The sequence below is a fragment of the Dreissena polymorpha genome, chromosome 15 (assembly GCF_020536995.1).
Source record: "Dreissena polymorpha isolate Duluth1 chromosome 15, UMN_Dpol_1.0, whole genome shotgun sequence".
Taxonomy (NCBI): Eukaryota; Metazoa; Mollusca; class Bivalvia; order Myida; family Dreissenidae; genus Dreissena; species Dreissena polymorpha.
The window spans coordinates 51764300-51788807 of NC_068369.1; the positions used below are offsets into that span (position 1 = coordinate 51764300).

Here is a 24508-nt window from a genome sequence, read left to right on the forward strand (position 1 = left end):
AACTAATAAGATTATATTTCAAGTTTGATAGCAATAGCTTGGGTGGGATGGTTGGACAGTCTTTCAAAAATAAAATAATAAAAATAAATATTTGTGGTTTTTTTTACCATGTTTACATAAAAAATGTGGGGGGGGGGGAAGGGGTGAAGAGGGGGAATAATGTTGGGGTGTGGTCATTTATTAGATGATATTTCGAAAACAAGAAAAAAAAGGGAAAACAATTGGAGGGGGTGAATTGGGGTGGGGCGTGGGGGATGGTTTGGGTGGAGTCCATTGTGGTATGTCAGGTAAGTGTTGTTTTGTTAAAGTATGAATCAAATCTAATCCTAAATAAAGAAGTTATGGCAATTTAAGCATAATTTATTAATTTGACCTTGAGATTCAATGTCATTCAAAGGTCAAGGTCAAATTCAACTTGCCAGGTACAGTACCCTCATGATAGTAAGATTTTTTTTGAAGTTTGAAAGCAATAGCCTTGATACTTTAGAAGTAAAGTGCATCTAAACACAACATTTAACAAAATATTCAAAGTTATAAGTCAAAAAAGGGCCATAATTCTGTCAAAATGCCAACCAGAGTTATGCAACTTGTCCTGTACAGTCCTCTTATGATAGTTAGCGAGTGTTTCAAGTCTGAAAGCAATAGCTATGATACTTTAAGAGTAAAATGGACCAATACACAAAACTTAACCAAATTTTCAATTTTCTAAGTATAACAGGGGCCATAATTCTGTCAAAATGCCAGTCAGAATTACATAACTTTGCCTGTACAGTCCTCTTATGATAGGTAGTAAGTGTTGCAAGTATGAAAGCAATAGCTTTGATACTTTAGAAATAAAGTGGACATAGAAATAAACACAAAACTTAACAACAAAAAAAAAATTCTAAGTATAAAAAGGGGCATAACTCTAAAAATAATGCTGACAAGAGTCATGCACCTCAACCTACACAATTGTCTTGTAGCCATAAAGAAGTATTCCAAGTTTGAGTTAATTATCTTTGATGGTGTTAAAGTTATTTGACTTTATAAAAAAACTTTCACCAACGCCGAAAGCGACGGCGATGCCGGGGTGAGTAGTATAGCTCTCATTTTTCTTCGAAAAGTCGAGCTAATAAATGAAAGCTTGTCAGAGTTTTTTTGTTTTTTTTAGAGGTCACAGTGACCTTGACCTAGTGACCCAAAAACGGGTGCGGCATGTAGAACTCATCAAGGTGCAGCTACATATGAAGTTTCAAAGTTGTAGGTTGAAGCACTTTGATTTTAGAGCCAATGTTCAAAACCTTAACAAAATGTTAAGGTTTTAGCACAACGTGGACGTGGGACGGCAGACGTCGGACGACAAGCTGGCTATGACAATACATCGGGTTTTCTCCGAAAACAGACGAGCTAAAAATAACTTCAATTTTAGAACAAGAGAGGTGTTTGTCAATAACATAATGCCTCCTACTGCGCCGCTTTGATTTATTGATTTTTTTTATCATTTGGCAGGTACAGATAATTATCTCCCTTAAAAGCTTATTACTTCCCTTGGATTTGTTTTTTTTACCTTTGACCTTGAAGGATGACCTTGACCTTTCACCACTCAAAATGTGCAGCTCCATGAGATACACATGCATGCCAAATAGCAAGTTGCTATCTGAAGCAACATAGAAGTTATGAGCATTTTTCGAAACCTAAACAAAAATTGTGACAGACAGACGGACGGACGAACAGTCCGATCACTATGACCTCCTTCGGGGGCATAAAAATATGTGTATCCTTATTTCAAAATCATTCTTGCAATTTAACATACACTATTACATAAACAGCTATTGTTACTTTCATCACCTTATACAAGTTGTACTATATTAAAAAATATTGTTACATTGTAATAAAACAATTATTTACAGCTATTGTAATTTATATCACTTATTATAGTACAAATAAGATACAGGTATAATAAGCTATTTCACTTTGTACACCAGGATCTTTTCGTGCTCCCACTGTCCCACAATAATGGAGTCAGTAATTCTGTTGTAGCAGACTGAAAATGGACCCTCAACTCCATCACTCCGAGTAGCAAGAGTGGCCAGCTTCATACTACCCTTACTATCCACCTGTATGATATTTTTTGAATCCCGTCCACACACCAGTACCTGGCCTGCAGGTGTCACGTGTAAACCAGACAGAAATTTTAGTGCAGGGTCCATGAAGGTGGCAAGGATTGATCCATCCTTGGCCAGAGTGAGCAGCCTGTGCTGGTAGGGGCTAGTGATATACAACTTGTCACCCGTAGGGCTCACTGCACAACGTGATACTGCAAAACAGAATACATCATTACAATCTTTTGACATAATTATGGGTGTAAATTACAAAACCATACAGTATAAATGTATGTCTGCAAAATTATGCCTGCAGTTATGTTTGTCACTTTTACTTTAGTTCAAAAACAACCAATAATGAAACTTTCATGTCTCGCTCTTTTTCACCAGTTACCAAAGAAGGATGTAAAAGTTATAACCACATACAAATATTTTTTTCATTTCCTATTTGTGTGTGTTGTCGGCAACAAATTATTGTATGCAAAATATTGAAACAATTTCATTCATATAGCATATTACACTTGAATGCTTATTTGATAACAAAATATAACAAGAGTGCCAAACTGTAACAAGATACGCCCGTTCGAAGGTTTTGGACACCATGCTCAATGCTTGAAATGCACTTAGTGACCTCGGGACCTAGTTATTGACACAGCATGACCAATATTTGAACTTGACCTAGAAATCATTTAGATGTATCATCTGACTAAATTTGGTGAAGATAAGATGAAAACTACTTCAATTAGAGAGCGGACACCATGCTAAATGCTTGGAATGCACTATGTGACCTCGTGACCTCGTTTTTTACCCGGCATGACCCACATTCAAACTTGACCTACATATCATCTAGACACAACTTCTGACCAAATTATGTGAAGATTAGGTGAAAACTACTTAAATAAGAGAGCGGACACCATGCTAAATGCTTGAAATGCACAAAGTAACCTCGTGACCTAGTTTTTGACCCGGCATGACCCATGTTTGAATTTAACCTACATATAATCTAGACACAACTTCTGACCAAATTTGGTGAAGATCGGGTGAAAATTACTTCAATTAGAGAGCGGACACCATGCATAATCCTTGAAATGCACTAAGTGACCCCGTGACCTAGTTTTTGACCCGGCATGATCCATATTCGAACTTGACCAAGATATTGTCTAGACACAACTTCTGACCAAGTTTGGTGAAGATCGGATAAAAACTATTTGAATTAGAGAGCGGACACTGCTGTGGACGCCACCCGCCGCCCGCCCGCCAAGGGTGAAACTATAATACGTCCCGTTTTTAAAAACAAGCGTATAAAAACAGGTCAGAAGAAGTGATTTTCACAGTAATGCACTTTCTTTTCATAAACCCTGTTGTGTAGTGACACTCAATATACATTTTTATGCATAAACAGTTTTAAGAGTAAAACTGAAAATGTTTGAGTCTCCAGAGGTCGGGATAAAGGTGCGCAGTGTATTCTTTTCCCATTAAACGAAAAACTGCGCATCATTTCCGTAATTCGATGCGCACCATTACGCAATGCGATGCCCGTTGCATAAATCTTATCCATGTATAAGAAAAACTACTCTTACACAAATTATTTTGTTGCTAACTCGACTTATGAGATTGTTCATGAAAAATAATCCAGGTAGAAAGATCCCCGCGTCGTCCCGGTAATGTTTGCTTAAGTTGTTGTTGTCATGAAAACTCTTTGATTTACAACGCAAAACGCCTTATTTGAACTAAAGCCAATTAATTTAATAATATTTTTCAACTTTGCTTTTGCTTTATTTTGATAATTTAATGCAAAGTTTAATGTTAGCAAGTGTTTTTTTTACTGAAATTGTAAACATAGAGTCAGTTAAAGTCTTTCAAAAAATTGCACTCTGTGTGAATTGGCAGTTTGACGTCATCAAAGGAAAGCAGCTTACTGTCTGAAGCAATAAAGCGACAAATTTCTCACAGACAAAATTGGCTTCCTTTGTCTAGCAATCAACATGCGGAACCAATCGTGTGTTTGTTCCTCAATCGCAATAGTCCAATTTAATAATAGCATGTGCATAGCTCCGCCTTCGAACCTTTTGCAGTGAACGAGGTGGAGTTGAACGGATAATTGAGCAAGTGTTTTACGCAAGTTGAGTTCAGATTTGCAGAAATTACTCAGCCCTAAGAATTGAAATGACAAATACATTTATCAATTATTTTCCGAGATTTACCAATTAGTTCCGATTTACAAACTTTCTGTACAGTTTCTAACTATGCCTATGGCGTACGCCCGTGTTTACAAAATTCCTAAACATATATATATCGTAAATAATGGCAGTGTTTTATTGGATTATTTATACTAATTATCAAATTCCAAGGTAATACTATTTTTATCTACTATAATATCGGATTTGTTTAATATAATTAACATGTTAAACAAAATAGTTGCAGGACAAACTTGGAAATAAATTTGATTGGGTCGCAATTTTACTGACACTCAGATTTTCCTATTGTCTGTAATTTTTACCCGAAATAAATCTTGAGAAGTGCCCATTCATTATTGCAAAGTGCCCATTCAACTTTGTAAGCGCCCATTGTTGTTTTGATATATGGGGCAGTAATCCCATCAGAGAAAAAAATATCCCGATCTCTGAGTCTCTTACTCCTGTAAAAATAACTTCTACATATGCTTAATGACTCTTTATTATACATTTCTTGTGTATAAAGACAAATAATACATAATACCTACCTGTCGATTTATTTGATTTATCTTCATGCAGTTTGCTGACAAGTGTGCATGTATCACTCAGTTTGTACTTGAACAGAGCAGTGCCAGAGGTTACAAACAGGTCTCCCTTTTGGTAGACAATACTAACAATGTGATGTTGAAATTTAAGTATTCTGTCTTTCACCAGCTGGCTATTGTTGACTTTGATAAAAAGGATCTTTGAATCAACAGCAACACCGGGTGTGCCGCCGTATGTACTAACAGCAATACCATACTCACTGGGAGTGATCTGACAAATGCCCATTGGCCAAATGAGCTGAGAATCAGATGCACTACAGTGACTCACCACCTGGTACGTTTGGCTCAACAGCTTGACCTTATTATTGTCCTGGTCTGTAACTAGGACCTGACCACTAGAAAGAACACATATGTCTCTGATAGTGCATTTGAGTTCACCTACTGTGCGTACATCATACTCAGACTTCCTGTCTATCCTAATTACTTTGTCTGGATTTTGCATCAATGTCATCCCAAGACCTGACAACTTGGAAAGGTACTCCACAATTTCATTATTAGGCTGAAAAGATATTGAAGATTTTACTTCAACAAAGTTTTCCTTCTGATATTTTTCAAACTGCTGAATTTTATCCTTGCATTTAATGCTGGCTATAAGAGATAGTTCCTGCTTGTTTTTATCCCCAATGTCGTGAATAGCTTCTCCAAGTTGTTTTAATTCATCTTGAAGAGTGGAACATTTGTCGATATCCCGTTCAAGAGGGGCTTGCAGTTTGGTCAGTGTATCTTTCAATTCCTGCATTGTCTTTTGTTCAAGCTTGTTTAAGTCTGCAATTATTTTTTTACGATATTCCTGTATTTTGTGTAACTGCTCAAAATATGAACTTAGCAGAGACTGAATGCTATCCTCCTGGTTTTCTTGAAGCTCCTTCAGTTGTGCCAAAGTAGTTTGGATGGTAACTGATACTTGTTTGAGGTCTGTGGGGGTATTTTTTACCAAGTCTGATAAAAGAATCACCGTTTTGCATGTCCTGTAAAAAAAATCATATTGTTTTGATAAAAACAAATTTTTCATAAGTTAAGCAAAGTATTTAATTTTTATAACTTGATCATTTGCTAATCTGGAAATTTTAAGTAACAAAAATCTTCATTGATTATCTTTATTATTTGTTTAATTAATGCAGGAAAATGATAACTTATATAATTTACCTCAAACTAGACTCAAGCGTGGTTTAGTTTCATGTGTGTAATCTTAAACCAAAGTTAGGTTTTAAGTGCATCAGACAATAAAAATTACCCACTTAAAAAGAAGTTCATCAATGAAATATTTGATTATTGATAGCGCAAGAAATGACGGTTTCTGAAATAACATATTTATTATTCCTATTCTTTACACTAATTTTTTGGATTAGTATTAAAGTTCATTTCAAAGCAGTTTAAAACCATACACTTTCTGTCTTGAAATGTTTTTAAGACAAATGAGATAAAAAATACCTGTGATTCAGAATAGCACATTTATTGCAGCACAGCTGGCTATGGTCTTTGCAAAACATGTCATTGTTTTCTTCTTTATGAACATCACATTTAAGAAGAAAATCTTCCACCTTCTTGGCAACTGGCCATTTCTTCATATCTCCTCTTCCATGAGGGGAATGTTGCGTAAACAACTGGCTGTGCAAGTCAATACATTTGCTGCAGAAAAACTTCACGCAGGATTCGCAATAATAATCAGCTGATTCCTCTAGTTTCTTTTCTTCGCAGGTCGAACACAAGAAGTCTTGGACCATGTCAGATCCACTTTTAATGGTGGGTTGCGAAAAGGTTGCCATTTTGTTGACCACTGAAGCTTTTTATCTCTAAATCTTTGATTTTACTCAAATAATAAGGTATCTTGTCTTATTGATTGTCAACAAAACAAAACACACTAATTTAGCTATTGTCCAATATTTATCAACAAGTGATGTCTAGCTTAACAAAGTCAAACACAAATCAACTTTAAGTTTGTTTGCAAGGTTTTAACGGCCCGGTTTTAACTCGGCAACACCCAGCAACGGTGTGTAGAAATACCGAATTTCCCGTAATTACCGAAATCCCCGAAATCCCCGAATTCCCCAGAAATCCCCAGAAATCCACAATAATATTTATTTTTTATCAAAATACTGCGGATATTAAGATAGAATATTGCAAAATACAATCAATTCACTGATGAAAAATTGTTTTTATCCATGTTTGGTAGTGAAAAACTAAAATATATACATAATTATTGGAATTCCGAGTATGAATCCATAGTGCATGTTTTCACAAGCACGATCAGGTACAGAAATCCCCGCTGTAAAGCTCTTCAAGTGTCAAAAAAGTCAACTGTGTGGCTTTTTGATATTAAAAAAGAAGAGGTACAGACAAAAACTAACAACAATATCCCACTTCTTTTGAAAAATATTGACTTGTAGCGGAGATTTCGGTTATTCTACATTCGCCCACAGAATACCGAAATCCCCCATATTTACATCTGGAAGTGTCAAAAATATCATTTGTATTCTTGGTTTTTGGTTTTGCTTGAATGTTTACGTGCAAAAAATAATATTAATGATAATTTTTAAGCACACTTGACAGCATAAGTTGCCTCTTAGGGGGGATTACGGTAATTCTACATTCGCCCGCCGAGTACCGAAATCCCCCATATTCACGCCTTACAGGGTCAATATGTCATCGGTATGATTGTTTCTTGGCATCGCATAACTGTTGATGTACACATAATGATATTCATATTAATTTTTAAGCACTCTTGACACCATACGCTGCCTCTTAGCGGGGATTTCGGTAATTCTACACAAGAGCATAGACGCGCGCCGGTACCGAAATCCCCACTGTACAAACCTTCAAGAGTAAAAAAAAATCATCATAGTGCTTACTTGTTGTAGAAATCGGTCAGACAGACAAAAAACTATCAACAGTATCCCCTGGTGACTTCTGTTGAAAAAGTATCACTTAGGCCAGGGATTTCGGTAATTCTTCATTCGCCCGCCGAGTACCTAAATCCCCCATATTTGCGCCTAATAGGGTCAATATGTCATCGGTATGATTGTTTCTTGGCATCGCATAACTGTTAATGTACAATTTAACAAATAATGATGTTAGTATTATTTTTAAGCACTCTTGACACCATACGCTGCCTCTTAGTGGGGATTTCGGTAATTCTACACAAGAGCATAGACGAGCGCCGGTACCGAAATCCCCACTGCAAGAGTAAAAAAAATCATTATTGTGCTTACTTATTGTAAAAATCAGTCAGACAGACAAAAAACTATCAACAATATCCCCTGGTGACTTCTGTTGAAAAATTATCACTATATAATCCACCCCTTTTTTGTTTTTGTCGGCGATTATATGAGCCTTGTCATATATATAATTATATTCATGAGCGATTATATGATGCATGTGCGTAAAGTGTCGTCCCAGATAAAACTGTGCAGTCCGAACAGGCTAATCAGGGAGGACACTTTCCGCGTAAACTTATTGTTAAGGGGGGACTTCCTTGAAACTAAAAATACCATAAAAGCGGAAAGTGTCGTCCCTTGCGGACTGCTGTCTGACCGATTTCTACAATAAGTAAGCACTATAATGATTTTTTAACTCTTGCAGGTTTGTACAGTGGGGATTTCGGTACCGGCGCGCGTCTATGCTCTTGTGTAGAATTAAAGAAAACCCCGCTAAGAGGCAGCGTATGGTGTCAGGAGTGCTTAAAAATAATACTAATATCATTATTTGTTAAATTGTACATTAACAGTTTTGCGATGCCAAGAAACAATCATACCGATGACATATTGACCCTATAAGGCGCAAATATGGGGGATTTCGGTACTCGGCGGGCGAATGTAGAATTACCGAAAATCCTGGCATAAGTGATAATTTTTCAACAGAAGTCACCAAAGGGGATATTGTTGATAGTTTTTTGTCTGTCTGACTGATTTCTACAATAAGTAAGCACTATAATGATTTTTGGACTCTTGCGGGTTGGTACAGTTGGGATTTCGGTACTGGCGCGCGTCTATGCTCTTGTGTAGAATTACCGAAATCCCCGCTAAGAGGCAGCGTATGGTGTCAAGAGTGCTTAAAAATAATAATTAATATCATTATTTGTTAAATTGTACATTAACAGTTGTGCGATGCCAGGAAACAATCATACCGATGGCATATTGACCCTGTAAGGCGTGAATATGGGGGATTTCGGTACTCGGCGGGCGAATGTAGAATTACCGAAATCCCTGGCCTAAGTGATACTTTTTCAACTGAATTCACCAAAGGGGATATTGTTGATAGTTTTTTGTCTGTCTGACTGATTTCTACAATAACTAAGCAATGTAATTATTCTTTTGACTCTTGCAGGTTTGTACAGCGGGGATTTCGGTACCGGCGCGTGTCTATGCTCTTGTGTAGAATTACCGAAATCCCCGCTAAGAGGCAGCGTATGGTGTCAAGAGTGCTTAAAAATAATACTAATATCATTATTTGTTAAATTGTACATTAACAGTTATGCGATGCCAAGAAACAATCATACCGATGACATATTGACCCTGTAAGGCGTGAATATGGGGGATTTCGGTACTCGGCGGGCGAATGTAGAATTACCGAAATCCCTGGCCTAAGTGATAATTTTTCAACAGAAGTCACCAGGGGATATTGTTGATAGTTTTTTGTCTGTCTGACTGATTTCTACAATAAGTAAGCACTAAAATGATTTTTTTTATTCTTGAAGGGTTGTACAGTGGGGATTTCGGTACCGGCGCGCGTCTATGCTCTTGTGTAGAATTACCGAAATCCCCGCTAAGAGGCAGCGTATGGTGTCAAGAGTGCTTAAAAATTAATATTTATATCATTATTTGTACATCAACTGTTATGCGATGCCAAGAAACAATCATACCGATGACATATTGACCCTGTAAGGCGTGAATATGGGGGATTTCGGTACTCGGCGGGCGAATGTAGAATTACCGAAATCCCCCCTAAGAGGCAACTTATGCTGTCAAGTGTGCTTAATAATTAACATTAATATTATTTTTTGCACGTAAACATTCAAGCAAAGCCAAAAACCAAGAATACAAATGATATTTTTGACTCTTTCAGATGTAAGTATGGGGGATTTCGGTACTCTGTGGGCGAATGTAGAATAACCGAAATCCTCGCTACAAGTCAATATTTTTCAAAAGAAGTGGGATATTGTTGTTAAGTTTTTGTCTGTACCTCTTCTTTCTAATATCAAAAAGCCACCCAGATGATTTTTTGACACTTGAAGAGCTTTACAGCGGGGATTTCTGTACCTCATCGTGCTTGTGAAAACATGCACTATGGATTCATACTCGGAATCCCAATAATTATGTATATATTTTAGTTTTTCACTACCAAACATGGATAAAAACAATTTTTCATCAGTGAATTGATTATATTTTGCAATATTCTATCTTAATATCCGCAGTATTTTGATAAATAATAAATATTATTGGGGATTTTTGGGGATTTCGGTAATTACGGGGAATTCGGTATTTCTACACACCCGTTTTAACTCCAGTAAACAAAGTACTTGTGTCACCGGCATTCTATACATAGATGGTGACGTCACTACGTTATTGTCACCTCTATAGGTCACAATATACTAAATAGTTTCCCTATATAGTTCAATGTAAAAGCGACAACTTTGAGCGAAAATAAATGCAACATTTTGCACATAGAGACCCCCATAACCATACCTTTTCTTAAAGGCCATTCTAAGCGGAATCGATTTATGCAATAAAAAAGATATGTCATGTTCAAACCAAAAAAGAACTTGACGCTAATCAAAATCGACTGTTTTTGCATCTTTTTTTTCGGCCGTTTCTTAGTGGAATGTAACCTTTTTCAGTGCAAGGCTTTACTAAAGTCTCCAAGTTTATCATATTTCAGGGTTTCGGTCGTGAACACCTATTTATGCCCTACTATTATCTCCGAAAGATAAAACCCGAACAATAGTTTAAGATGTAAAACATGCCTTCGAGTCAACTATGATATTTTTTAGAGAGTACAGCCCTTCATGAAACGAGTATTTAGTATATTGTAACCTATACTTAGACGCATCACGCACCTCCATTTGGAGGCATTTATGACTACGATACAAAGAAGTCCGCGGATGAATGAAGAATTTGCTTTATAAGTAAACATTCATGTTATGATTTAAAAGTTATGTATTATTTTGTTCAGTCTTACGGTCTTATGTTAGTATCAATTATAATTTTCGTTAGTTTTCAACAATTTCGCTTTTTATTCATTTTTTTAAAAACAGAACTTTCACTTTCGGTTGTATAACAACATGTATCCTTTATTGACGAAAGTTTGCAATGAAATAGCGTATTCAAAACCGCTTAAAAAGTTTCAGAAGGTGTGTCTGATGCATGTTTTGAAAAGACACAATGTCATAGCTATATTGCCGACTAATATGGGAACAATTTGATATTTCAAGTGGCTCCATTTGCATTCCAAGAGAAGTTCAAATTGACTTGTTCAGTTTGTTAAATTTTGACACCCTTATTATATATTTTTTATAAGTGCCTCATAGATTTATTTCTTTAAATAATTGAAATCATTGAAAAATTTAGTAAAAGCACAGCATTGATGTTCTATGATGGTCATTTTTAGTGGAATTGTATGTTACAAATTACAATAAAACAATTATAACTATTGTATTAATGAATTTAGATAAGGTGTCATTTTTAAATGGGGTAGTAATTCATTATATGAGATTAGCACATTATATAGTTGAAAAATAAATAACACTTTAATGACTTACCATAGTGAAATAAAGTAGCATAGAATATGTTGCAGGTCACAAAATGTAAAACTGAAGTTCAAACTCAGAAGAAGCTTTACAAATATTTTACACTGACAACACTGTTGATTTTCAAAAAAAATCCTTCCTATCTTCCTGCCCTAGTTTTTTGGGGAAAATTTTAATATTATTAATATCATTGAGTTAAATTATTAAAATATCAATATGTTTTGATTACATTAGCTAATTATAGTATTATATTATTAATAATGAAATACTTTGCGAGGAAAGTCCAATTCTGTTTTTATTAGTCTTAATTAGCTACTAGTAAAATTGAAAATATCAGTGACATCCAATAATTGGATTATATGCGTGTGAATGCATATGTTTTTTGACAGTTACATTGTACCCTTATATAATTGTATAACAACAAATAACTATAGTTCCACAGCCCAGCCCAAGTTTACACCAACTGAATTAATTCATCAATTGATCCTATTTAATTATATTAAAAACAACATGTGTAAGATTTTGAGAATATCCCATGTATTCCTCTAGTATTCCTTTAGTACACCCAGGGTTGGCACCAATCGACCGCCCCCGGTTTTAACCGGCGGTTTTTACCGGTTAAAACCGCCCCGGTCAATACTCCCAAATTTGTCATTACTGGTCAATACTGGTCGATTGAACTTTACCCCCAATTTTGATTAATATTCCATGCTTAATTAACAATATTGATAATATAAATTAAACAGACATGTTGCCAATAATGTCTTAAGCTATTAATACCCACTATTTTATACCTGTTCATGCAAATAAGTCAAAGTTGGTCAACTGGATTTTTCTGGTTGATTGATTTTTTTTCAATTCTAATGAATCATGAATGCTCAGAAAATTATGTGCTTGATTCAACACGAACCTGTCAATTACTGTGTATTAGTTTTTCCTCATGCCCCACTGTCCCCAGTCTTCTCACAGTCTTCTCACCTATACAAATTAGGGCATCCAAAACTGATAATAGGGCCTTAAATGGCACCTTCTTGACACAACCCTTACTTGTCATGTATTCTTGCCTGGATTTCTTTAAGTACTTTTTAAACAAAATAGTAAAAAAATATTTCATTCTCCATTGATATAAAAATTAAAAAAACCAAAAACATAATTAGAAATAATTATTAAAAGAAAGTAGAGTAGACCCACAATTGGTAAACATTATTTGTTGGCAAAATCAAGAACTTTGATTGCTTATTCATTTGAAGACCAATTGAACTTTAAAATATGAAAACCCTCTTTATACAGAAAGGAGACAAGTTAGAAGTAACTATTAAATTAATAGCAAGTTATCTCCTTTTGTGTTAGTGAAATGAAATAGCCTAAGGGCAGATTTGCTTCATTGTCACTTTCAGAGACATAACACTGCATGCATATTATTACCAATTAAGGCTTAGGGGGCAGATTTATGACCCTAGAAACCACACTAGTTCTGTTTGTCATTCTGCCTATCAAATAGATATATCAATAGATCAGTGAAATGATTTATTATGGTTGTTTTTAGGGAAGCCTCAAACAAATTTTACCAATTAAATAGATCTAATTAGAATTGTTTTTATAAGTACCTGAATTTTTTCTTTCATTTATTGAGATCCTTGAAAAATTGAGTAAAAACACAGCTTTGATGTTCTTTGATGGTCATTTAAAGTGGAATAGTTGTGATTTTTAATGAAGAATAATAACTATATCCAAGTTTTAACTGAAACACAAATTATTTTGACTAAATAAATATCATATTGGGATATTTATTTTGAGACAAGTAAATAAAATTGTTATGTAACATTTAAATTATTATGTCCCAATACAGCTAGTATGAACATTTTACATTGATTTGTAGTACTCAGGTGTTACCTCTCAAAAATTTTCTTTAAAAATTAAAGGAAACTCAACGATGAAAATATTTTCAAAACCAGGCAAATAATAGAAAAGTTATGTTTTCACTAATATTAAGTAACAACACACACCTACCATTGAACAATATATCAGGCACTTATGGTGCAATATACAAGCGTTAATTGGATTAGCAAGTGTATATAACAAGATAACAGCTATTGTATAAAGGGGTACTTATGGTGCAATATACAGGCCCATTAATCAGCATTGATGAGATTAGGTGACATCTTTGAAGGTGGATAGTCAATTATAAGATGAGATTAGCACATTATCATACAAAAACATTTTTATATAGTTTATCACTGTTTTAATTATTATTAATAAATTGCTTTAAATTTCCTTTTTTTAATTCATAAAGTTATTAATTTTTCCTTAAATTCCACAAATTTATTTAATAAAAACGGGTAATTGTGTTTTGTGTTTCTTATATCAATGAGTTTTTATTACATTTGCTAATAAATTATATTATTAATAATGAAATAATGTGCAAGGAAAGTTCAATTCTGTTTTAATAAGTCTAAATGAGTTATTAGTAAAAAATAAAATATCAGTGACGTCCAATAATTTGATAATAAACAAATGAATGCATGAAAAAATGTTGACAGTTACAAAGTAAATATTTATTTATCATATTTAACTGTTACAAGGAAAACAGTTTCGAAATTAATTTAAATTTGATTTTACCATTTTTCAATTTACCAATTTAATTGGATAAAAAACAACAAACACTACATTTGCACAACCCTGCCCAGGTTCACTCAAACTGAAATAAGGTGTTAATTGTGTATTCAAAACGGGTCTTGATTACACATTATTCTTGGTTGCATTTGTGTTGAGCAACATGTATAAGATACTCAGTAAGATTTTGAGGATATTCCATGTATTCCACTAGTACACCAACATGCACTTACTAATGATTTACATGCAATCATTACACAGTTAAACCCTCCAAAAAACAATTCTAAAACCAAAAAACCATACAAGCTGCTTCATAGATATTAAAAGTTAATTAAAGACTTCATAAACAAAATAATAATTTTGATAATAAACAAAGATTGTACTTCAACCGAACAATTATAAATTTATTGGGCCCCCCCCCCCCCCAATAAATTTATAAATAAACATCTGCACTAAAACTAAAATGGGGGGGGGGAAACGTCTGGGGAGGAAACATCTTTGGGGGAAACGTCTTGGGGAGGAAACGTCTTGGGGGGGGAAATGACCTGAAACCATTCCCAAAATGGTGAAAAAAAACACTGGCATATAAATTAAATGGAAAACATACAATATTATGTCAAGAAAAATAAAGCTGTAAAAATCTCACCTGCTTGTCTTTGATGTTGCAATTAGCACATTCAGCATTTTCAGTATCTACTAAATAAATATATGAAAGTGCCAAATGTCCAAGATACCATGACGTCTTCCTCAAAATGTTAGATCCTTCGAACTCCATTTTATTTTATCCCTGACTAATCCTCTCACACATTAGGCTACTCCTATAATTGGACTAACATTAGGCCTACATGTAAGATTCCTTGTAATGTTCACAGCGTTTATTTTAAATCGTTTACGTTCTCAAATTTCAGCAGGTATTTAATTATAAATATTTATTTATGATTTAGATTTATTTAGTCTTGCAACATGTTTAATTAGTCTAAGTTACGTGTTTAGTGATTCTTACAAACAATAGACTGACATGAAAAGTGGCTCCTTTTGAAGCACAAACTGCATCCAACTATATATTACAGCTGGCCCGGTTTGATGGGGCCTGTTTTTGATAATAATTAATTACCATTTTTCACTTCCGTGTTTATTATGTTTACCAACGCCATGATGGAAAAAAGTCAGTTTCCCACAAGGTTACAATATACCAAAAGATTTCCTTAACAAATTCAATGTAAAATCAACAACTTCAACGAAAAATAAAGTCAAACTTTTGCGCGTAGACACCCCCATACCCATACCTTTTCTTAAAGAGCATGCCAAGCCGAATGGATTTAAACAATAAAAAAAGATAGGTCATGCAGTATGTAAGAAAGAACTCGACGCGAATCAACGGTCACTGTTTTAAGGCCACCTTTTTACCGGCTGATCTCCAGTGGATGAGGGTTTCCCGCCATCTGTCAAAATCTCATGTAGTCTCCAACCTATAAGCAAAACACTGAATTTGTAGTATACAACAATGTTTTCCCTACCACATGCACACAGAAATATTCAAAAATAAAGTCATGGCAAGTGCACATACAGAGAATTGTGTCTTCAAATAAATGACGTTCCATTTTTTAGAGGGCTATACCCCCTATGGGTATGGGGGTGTCTACGCGCAAAAGTTTGACTTTATTTTTCGTTGAAGTTGTTGATTTTACATTGAATTTGTTAAGGAAATCTTTTGGTATATTATAACCTTAGCGCGCATTCACACATTATAGGTTACAATACACTAAATGATCGCTTCATGTAGGGCTGTACTCTCTAAAAAAATATCATAGTGGACAGGAAGGCATGTTTGACACTTTTTACCATTATTCGGGTGTTATCTTGCGGAGATAATGGTAGGGCATGAATAGGTGTTCACAACTGAATGTCTGAAATATGATACACTTGAAGACTAAAGTAAACCATTGCAGTAGAAAAGGTTACATTTCACTAAGAAACGGCCGAAAAAAAAGTTGCAAAAACAGTCGATTTTGATTTGTGTCAAGTTCTTTCTTGCTTTGTACATGACATATCTTTTTTATTGTATAAATCGATTCCGATTCCGAATTATATAGGGAAACTATTTGGTGTATTATGTCCACACAGGTCAGTAAAGGTCACAATATACTAAATAGTTTCCCTATATAATTCAATGAAAAAGCGACAACTTTGAGCGAAAATAAATACAACATTTTGCACATAGAGACCCCCATAACCATACCTTTTCTTAAAGGCAATTCTAAGCGCAATCGATTTATGCAATAAAAAAGATATGTCATGTTCAAACCAAAAAAGAACTTGACGCTAATCAAAATCGACTGTTTTTGCAACTTTTTTTTCGGCCGTTTCTTAGTGGAATGTAACCTTTTTCAGTGCAATGCTTTACTAAAGTCTCCAAGTTTATCATATTTCAGGGATTCGGTCGTGAACACCTATTTATGCCCTACCATTATCTCCGAAAGATAAAACCCGAACAATAGTTTAAGATGTAAAACATGCCTTCGGGTCAACTATGATATTTTTTTAGAGAGTACAGCCCTACATGAAACGAGTATTTAGTATATTGTAACCTAAAGATCGGTGTGACACAATGGTGTCACCGGTCATGTGACATAAAAGGTTTATGGACGTTTCGTGCCACTACTAGTTCGTGCCACTGATATTTGTGTTGAAAAGGGGTAGACGTTTCGTCCCACTGATAATAATAGGCGGATAGGTGTGAATAATGCCGTATAGGTGTGAATGATATTGGGATTTTAATAAATGTAGAAACTTACAACAATTTTGACAATTATAATGATAAATAACAAACAAATAAAATGATGTATCGTTAGTATACTATTATTTGTAAATAGTGTGATATATGCGATAAACATAAAGCATAAAGTGTTTAATTTTTTATAAATCATGTGTTCGTGCGTGTAATAATAACATTTTGCATAGTTCATTATGTTTAATAAATATAAAATATGAAATGTTGTTATTTTCTATGCTTCAATTGTATGTATTAAATACATAAATAATAATATATAACATGAATGAACAATAATACAATTTAAAATAAAGTTGGTCTTTTTCTTTTAAGAAAAGCTTATGCTTTACTATCGACTCACAAACTTTCAATTAGCTGTATGTGTCTTTACGTAATTAGCAAACAATTAATAACCGAATCGGGCCTTTAATTTACCGACACGGGCCTTTAATGGCCAATTAGTAACCTATTAGTAAACAACTCACCGCTTTAAATATGATACAAACTGTGTAATTCACTGAAAGAGTAAATAAAGTAAGTTGAAACCACAGTATATAATACCGCCAGACGGTACGAACGAACAACGACGTTGAAGGTTTTTTTTTTACATATATAGAATAATAAAGCAATATATTATTTTCGATTGATAGTTATAATTTAAATATTATCTTATAAAAACTAATATATCATATTGTCGTTGGATAGTTATAATTTAAATATTATTATATACAAACTAATATACATCATAGTTCACAACATATTTCTATTTTCCAGGATGGCATCGCAGAATCAACGGTCGAGCAGGGCGTCCCGACCTAGAGTTTTACGTGCTCGTCCCCCTGTTGCGCCGTGAGGCAGAAAACAGTGGATCTGACAATCCGCCTTGTGTCGGAGCACGCCCTGACTCGGGTACAACGGAAAATCTTCAAAGAAGTGCACGGGCGGCTCTTTGAGATCTGGGAGAAGTACGAAGACGATGACATGACAACTTCTCAACTGCTGAGAGCGTGCAGCCATATCATCAGGCTTGGAGCGAGCACAACCCAGGATGACATCTATGATGAGGACTTCTGAAATGCAATACATTGTATACTAGTATATGATTTGTGCATGTGTATGATAGGATAGTATGCTGTTGTATTTGTGTTTCTATATTTGTGCCATTTTTTATATATGTATGAAAACAATGTTTGAATATATTTATGTAATAAATCTAGATATTGTTAAAATGTATGCATGCATTCACTTCTGATGTTGTTAATGTCAATTTATTGCAAATATTTGTATATATTTATGTAATCTCTGCTATTTTTTTAAATGTATGTATGCATTCACTTTTGATGTTTTAATATATTTATGTAATGTATTGTTAATGTATTATATGAAGCATTTAAATTGACTCTTAAACAATCTTGAAATTAAACAATTTTGTTTTCCCATTGAACAGATGTTACAATGAAAGGTGCGAAAGTTTGATTTCACACCTATACGGTATTATTCACACCTATCCGCCTATATATTATCAGTGGAACGAAACGTCCAATGCCTAGTAGCGGATCCGTGGTCTAGTGGTAACACACTGGCTTCACAATCCAGAGATCGCTGGTTCGATCCCCCGCTGCACCTAATCTACTAACTCGTCTTTCGCATGAGACGTTAAACCGAGGTGCAGTGTACTAGGTGCTATACACCGGGCACTAAAAAGACCCAGGGTCACCTCTGGAACGGGGTGTCTCCTGTATCTTGCACTATCCCCCGTAACCAACTAACACGTCTTTCTGGGGGCGATGACCATATGGGAGACAATCCCGGTGCACTCGATAAAAAGCAAAAACAACAACGTCCAATGCCGTAGCGGATCCATGGTCTAGTGGTAACACACTGGCTTCACAATCCAGAGATCGCTGGTTCGATCCCCCGCTGCACCTAACCTACTAACTCGTCTTTCGCATGAGACGTTAAACCGAGGTGCAGTGTACTAGGTGCTATACACCGGGCCCTAAAAGACCCAGGGTCATCTCTGGAACGGGGTGTCTCCTGTATCTTGCACTATCCCCCGTAACAAACTTACACGTCTTTCTGGGGGCGATGGCCATATGGGAGACAATCCCGGTGCACTCGATAAAAAAATAATGAAGAAGAACGTCCAATGCTCTCCTACACAAATATCAGTGGCACGAACTGGTAGTGGCACGAAACGTCCAGCACCCACATAAAACAATCCATGGTTTCCGGATGATAACTCAAGAACGCTTAGGCCTTGGATCATGAAACTTCATAGGTACATTGATCATGACTGGCAGATAACCCCTATTGATTTTAAGGTCACTAGGTCAAAGGTCAAGGTCACAGTGACTCGAAATAGTAAAATGGTTTCCGGATTATAAATCAAGAATGCTTACGCCTAGCACGGACTCTAGATTACACGGATAAGAAACGGGACCGTTACGCCAAATATCTTGTTGTGTCTAAGTCACGTGACCGTGTCGTAACTATCGATCTTTTATCAAGGCGCCGAGGTTATACATTTGATGTACCCACTCACGTATTTTGTTAAATTATAGTTTCATTTCTATGCCGATTTTGACAAATTTTATATCATTAGAAAGCTTACGTAACGTAGTTTTCAGATATATAAATATATATTAAGTTTTTCTTCTGATTTTGGCCGCCCGGCGAGTTATAACTTTAACTTTTGCAAATATCATACCGTTTTGGAGTTTTAGAATCTAGATTTACGGTTGACATGTTCGTACTTTATACCGATTTGTAGCGTTTATATTTGGAGTTCAGTTTTAAAAATAACATCTTGCTTAGGAGAATAGAGTTCTGTATATGATAGGAAAAAATGGTTTAAAAATGTAAGGAATTAAGGCGGAAGAAAGTAGCGCGCGGTCCTAGCGAACCGAACTGATGCTAAGGTCTTGGCGATTATGCTTTTGTTTAGATACCGGCCATTGAATTTCCTTTGCCATGATTATTATATTTTTTATGGAATATATTGAAATATTTTGTTCTAGAGACATATCAATAAAGCTAAGTATTAATGAAGCTTAATAAATTAACGATTTCAGCTCTTGATTATAACACAGAAAGGGTGTTAATTTTATGATGAAACAGCGTATATAGCGGACCATCTTGATATTTTTAGGCTTTGCATACTTCAAATATAATGGGTGTCAAAACATTCATCGTTTGTTGTTTATTATCAAAAAGGTAATAATGTAAAATTATATGAAATGTTATTAACCATAAATTATCAATTAATTAAAATTATTTAAAGATTCTTGAAAATCACGGTCAACTGTCTATGCATGTATATTGAAATATCTTTATAAATTATCAGAGTTATAAATATATAGAATTCTAAATTATAACTCTGTATTATTTGTATTTTTCGGAAAGATTATTTAACCCCGTTGTGGTCAAATGAGAATGCTGTTTTTAGTCATGTTGTTCCGTACACTACCATACACTCTTTATAGGACTACGAAATGACGGAGTTTTTTTACCGGTACCCGCTAAATACGTTAAATGTTAAGTATTCGATTTTTTAAATGTTTAAAATGTACATGTATAGGTATTAAGCACTTATAATTATTATGATTAAGCTGGCTGACATCTATACAGTATTTAGTTTATGGCAATCTGTATGGGAAGATGACTATAAATGTTTTCAATACCCTACATATCTTATAAACGCAAAATCGAGTATTTGGCGTTACATTACTCCAAGAAATGACCACTAATACCACGAAAAGACATGGAGGTATCATAAAAAGTGTAAACTGACCAGACATTGCCACCTGTGGTTAGGGACCAATATACAAGTATAGGTCCCTGCTGTGGCGTATGACACCATAGTGTTATTTAGTATTGGTCGGCACAGTATCTGATTATAACGAGATAATTGTTTTGTGCTGAACACAGGGTCAATAAAACCACAGATCTATCAATAAACAAGATTATTGAGATATCTTTTATTGAACACCGCGATAAAAATGCTCAAACCACGGACTCTAGATTACACGGATAAGAAACATGGCAACATTCTCAGAATCATCACTGCTATATGTTTAATCACCTAACAATTAGTCTAAAAATAAAAATATATTTGAGTTGAAGACGATGTACTGTTGTATAAGTCTGAATAAACTATCTGTCTGCCTGTCTAAATCTAGGCCGTCATCGTCCCAGTGAACAAAATCTGATTTTGAATAGTTGGACATGATGCCCTGATGTCAAAATACGAAATGACCCGCGTAACACCGACCGCGATTTTCAAGAATCTTTAATAAATTGATAATTTAAGGTAAATAACATTTCATATAATAATACATAATTACCTCGTTGATAATAAACAGCAAACGATGAATGTTTTTGACACCCATTTATTTCAAGTATGCATGCAAAGCCGAATAATATCGAGAGGGTCCGCTATATACGCTGTTTCATCATAAATTTAACACCCTTTCTGTGTTATAAACAAGAGCTGAAATCGTTAATTTATTAAAATTCATTTATAATAAGCTTTATTGATATGTTTCGTGAACAAAATACTACAATATATTCCATAAAATATAATAATATGGCAAAGGAAATTCAATGGCCGGTTTCTAAACAAAAGCATAATCGCCAAGACCGTAGCATCAGTTCAGTGCGTTAGGAACGCGCGCTACTTTCTTCCGCCTTCATTCCTTACTTGCTTTCATTTTTAAACCATTTTTTTTCTATCGTATACAGAATTCTATTCTCCTAAGCAAGATGTAATTTTTAAAACTGAACTCCAAATATAAATGCTACAAATTGGTATTAAATACGAACATATGTCAACCGTAAATCTAGATTCTAAAACTCCAAATCGGTATGATATTTGCAAAAGTTAAAGTTATAACTCGCCGGGCTGTCGAAATCAGAAGAAAAACTTAATATATATTTATATATCTGTTAACAACATTAACGTAAGCTTTCTAATGATATATAATTTGTCAAAATGGGCCGAGAAATGAAACTATAATTCAACAAAAGACGTGAGTGGGTACATCAAAATGTATAACCTCGGCGCTTCGCTGTACGTAAAAGATCGATAGCCACAACACGGTAAAACGCGCGGTGGTAAAGCATAAAATGTGTATTTCTTGTGTTTAACTCGCTATAAATCCATTAATAACAACGGGAATTTACTAAAAGTTATATTTTTTGAAAGAGGAATTAATAAGCAACACGATAACGTATAAACCAATAAAATCGGATGAATAGTTTTTGGGTATTATAGTACCAGAAAGGCCGTTTACCAAAAAGGCCGCACCAAAAAGGCCGCATAAGTGAATCAAAAAGTCCTCATGTTATACCAAAAAGGCCTTACAATATTTTTATTATGATTGAATAGTTATGCTGAATATAATTATCATATCTATTAAATAGTCATAACTTTTTTATTAGTCTACTTCAAAGCCGTTAATGTTATAATCATAGTCGGCAAAATTATCGCATAGATCCACAGTATGAATTGTTCGTTAGTCACAATATTTTTCCTTGAGTAATAGATGTATCAGTTTTTTAATTAAAAGCCGTTAATTTTGAAATCAAAGTCGGCATAAATATCGCCAATAAGCACGTGAATTATCCGTTTATGAAAATTATATTTTTTTCTGAACTTTCTGTTTGCATCTAAAAGTGTAACAAATGAGTAATAATAAAGGTGTTGTAAACTTACGTGGCGGCCAAATTTATGATCCAGAATTATTGAGAAATATATAACCCATTTATGTGTCAAAGTTGTCTATAGTAGTTGCTTTTTTTTATTCATTAATTGGAAAGTATACCGGACTTTATTTGGCGTTTGAAATATAGTGTTTTTAAATTGTGTAAATGATACGTATTTCTTCACGAGTGTTAATTTATTGTGTGATGACATTGTGTGAGTGTTTCGGTATGACCCCCTACCGTATAACAAAGTAAATGTCGTCATAAAAGTAACACACAATATAAAGTGTACAACGCTATTATTAATTAATATGTAAAACAATAAATTAAATTAAATATACGCATATGGATTAGTGACTGCTAAAGACAAATATTTAATATATTTAACATATATAATTAAGTAAATAATATATTATGATATATTTGTAATTTCCTCTTAAACTATTTCTTGCAATGTTTAAAATATCAGAAGTTGAAAGAATTTGAATGTACAAAAAAAAACTCGCTAATTAGACCGGGTATCCAAGTGTCAAGGGTCATTCACAGTTTGCGGCATCTGTTTTGATAACGGATTAGTAGAAAGACCTCATAAAGTGTAAAATGACACTAATTAGCACCTATTGATAATTACTTGTGCATTATAAAATATTTTTCTTAACTTTTAACGATATAAAACTAGCTACATTAAATTCGGAAGACTTAAACCGAAAGAAATTAACATGCTGTATTTTATGTGATATTATTAAAAATTGTAACTGATTGTCTATATTATTACGCATTTCATTAGCATTAAAAATATATTAAGCAAAGTTTATAATGTCTTTTTTATTAACCGACTGCATTAGAATGTCAAATTTATTTAAGTTTAACGTTGGCCACCTTTGAAAATATGGTTTTAAATGTTCCTTTCTAATTTCTCTATATAGAGAACAAACACGTAAAAAGTGATACTCGTTTTCTATGGCGTGTCCGTTGCAAAACTGACATTTTCTATTTTCGCGTAGTATCTGATTATAACGACCGCTTTCGATCTCTAATTAATGTGACAAGTATGAGGCGAAACAATGCACCACCTCCGAGATCCTGGCCAAGGTCGGTCAAGTGTACGGTGTTGTGCTGGAGTAATGCACATGCATATTTATTATGTAGTTTAAATTCTGATGTATTTTGTCACGTTGACTGTATATTATTATATGTTATTATGTTGTATTTTGTCAGTGTGACTGTATATCGTCTGTAAATGTTTGCTTGTAACTGTATATTTTGTTGTATAAATTGTTTGACTGTGCTTGTACATTGACTGAATATATCGTAAATGTATATTTAAACATAAACAACAAATAAAGAAAATACTAAACTTCATACCTGTTTCATGAAATATTCCATATCGATTTATGTGTATTTGTTTGTAAACACAATTTGAAACCTAAAGTAACAATAATTGCTTTAAGGCCTTTTTGGTTCATTTTTTGGTCTTTTTGGTACGCTTTGGGGCCTTTTTGGTAAGGCCTTTTTGCAATCGGGACTCCTCGGACAATTCCGCCATAACGGCGATCGTCTCTCGGGTGTATTTGGTGGAAGGATATGTCTAACGCCTCTAGGCGGAAGATATTACACCGAAAATATAGTTCGGGTTACACACCATTAAATTTGCACTAAATTAACTGATAATATAGATATAGAAGGACCAATATCTCTGAGGAGTAATATAATAGAATATTTGTTTCTGTTATTGTTAAACATTAGTTGTCATTACATACAAACTATTCTAATGTTAATTAAATGTTTAGAAAGCCAATTAGTTGTTTCTTGAAGTG

The 24508-nt window shown here is 34.3% G+C and overlaps 1 protein-coding gene across 1 annotated transcript; it reads right to left on the minus strand.

Moving 5' to 3' along the window:
- Window positions 1-234: 234 nt before the first annotated feature.
- Window positions 235-5124, minus strand: LOC127859532 (uncharacterized). The gene is made up of 2 exons (XM_052397043.1): window positions 4804-5124; window positions 235-2296 (listed from the first exon to the last, which is right to left on the minus strand). Exons 1-2 carry the CDS (start codon window positions 5084-5086, stop codon window positions 1944-1946), a joined length of 636 nt encoding a protein of 211 aa, XP_052253003.1. The 5' UTR covers window positions 5087-5124; the 3' UTR covers window positions 235-1943.
- Between the last annotated feature and the right edge of the window lie 19384 nt (window positions 5125-24508).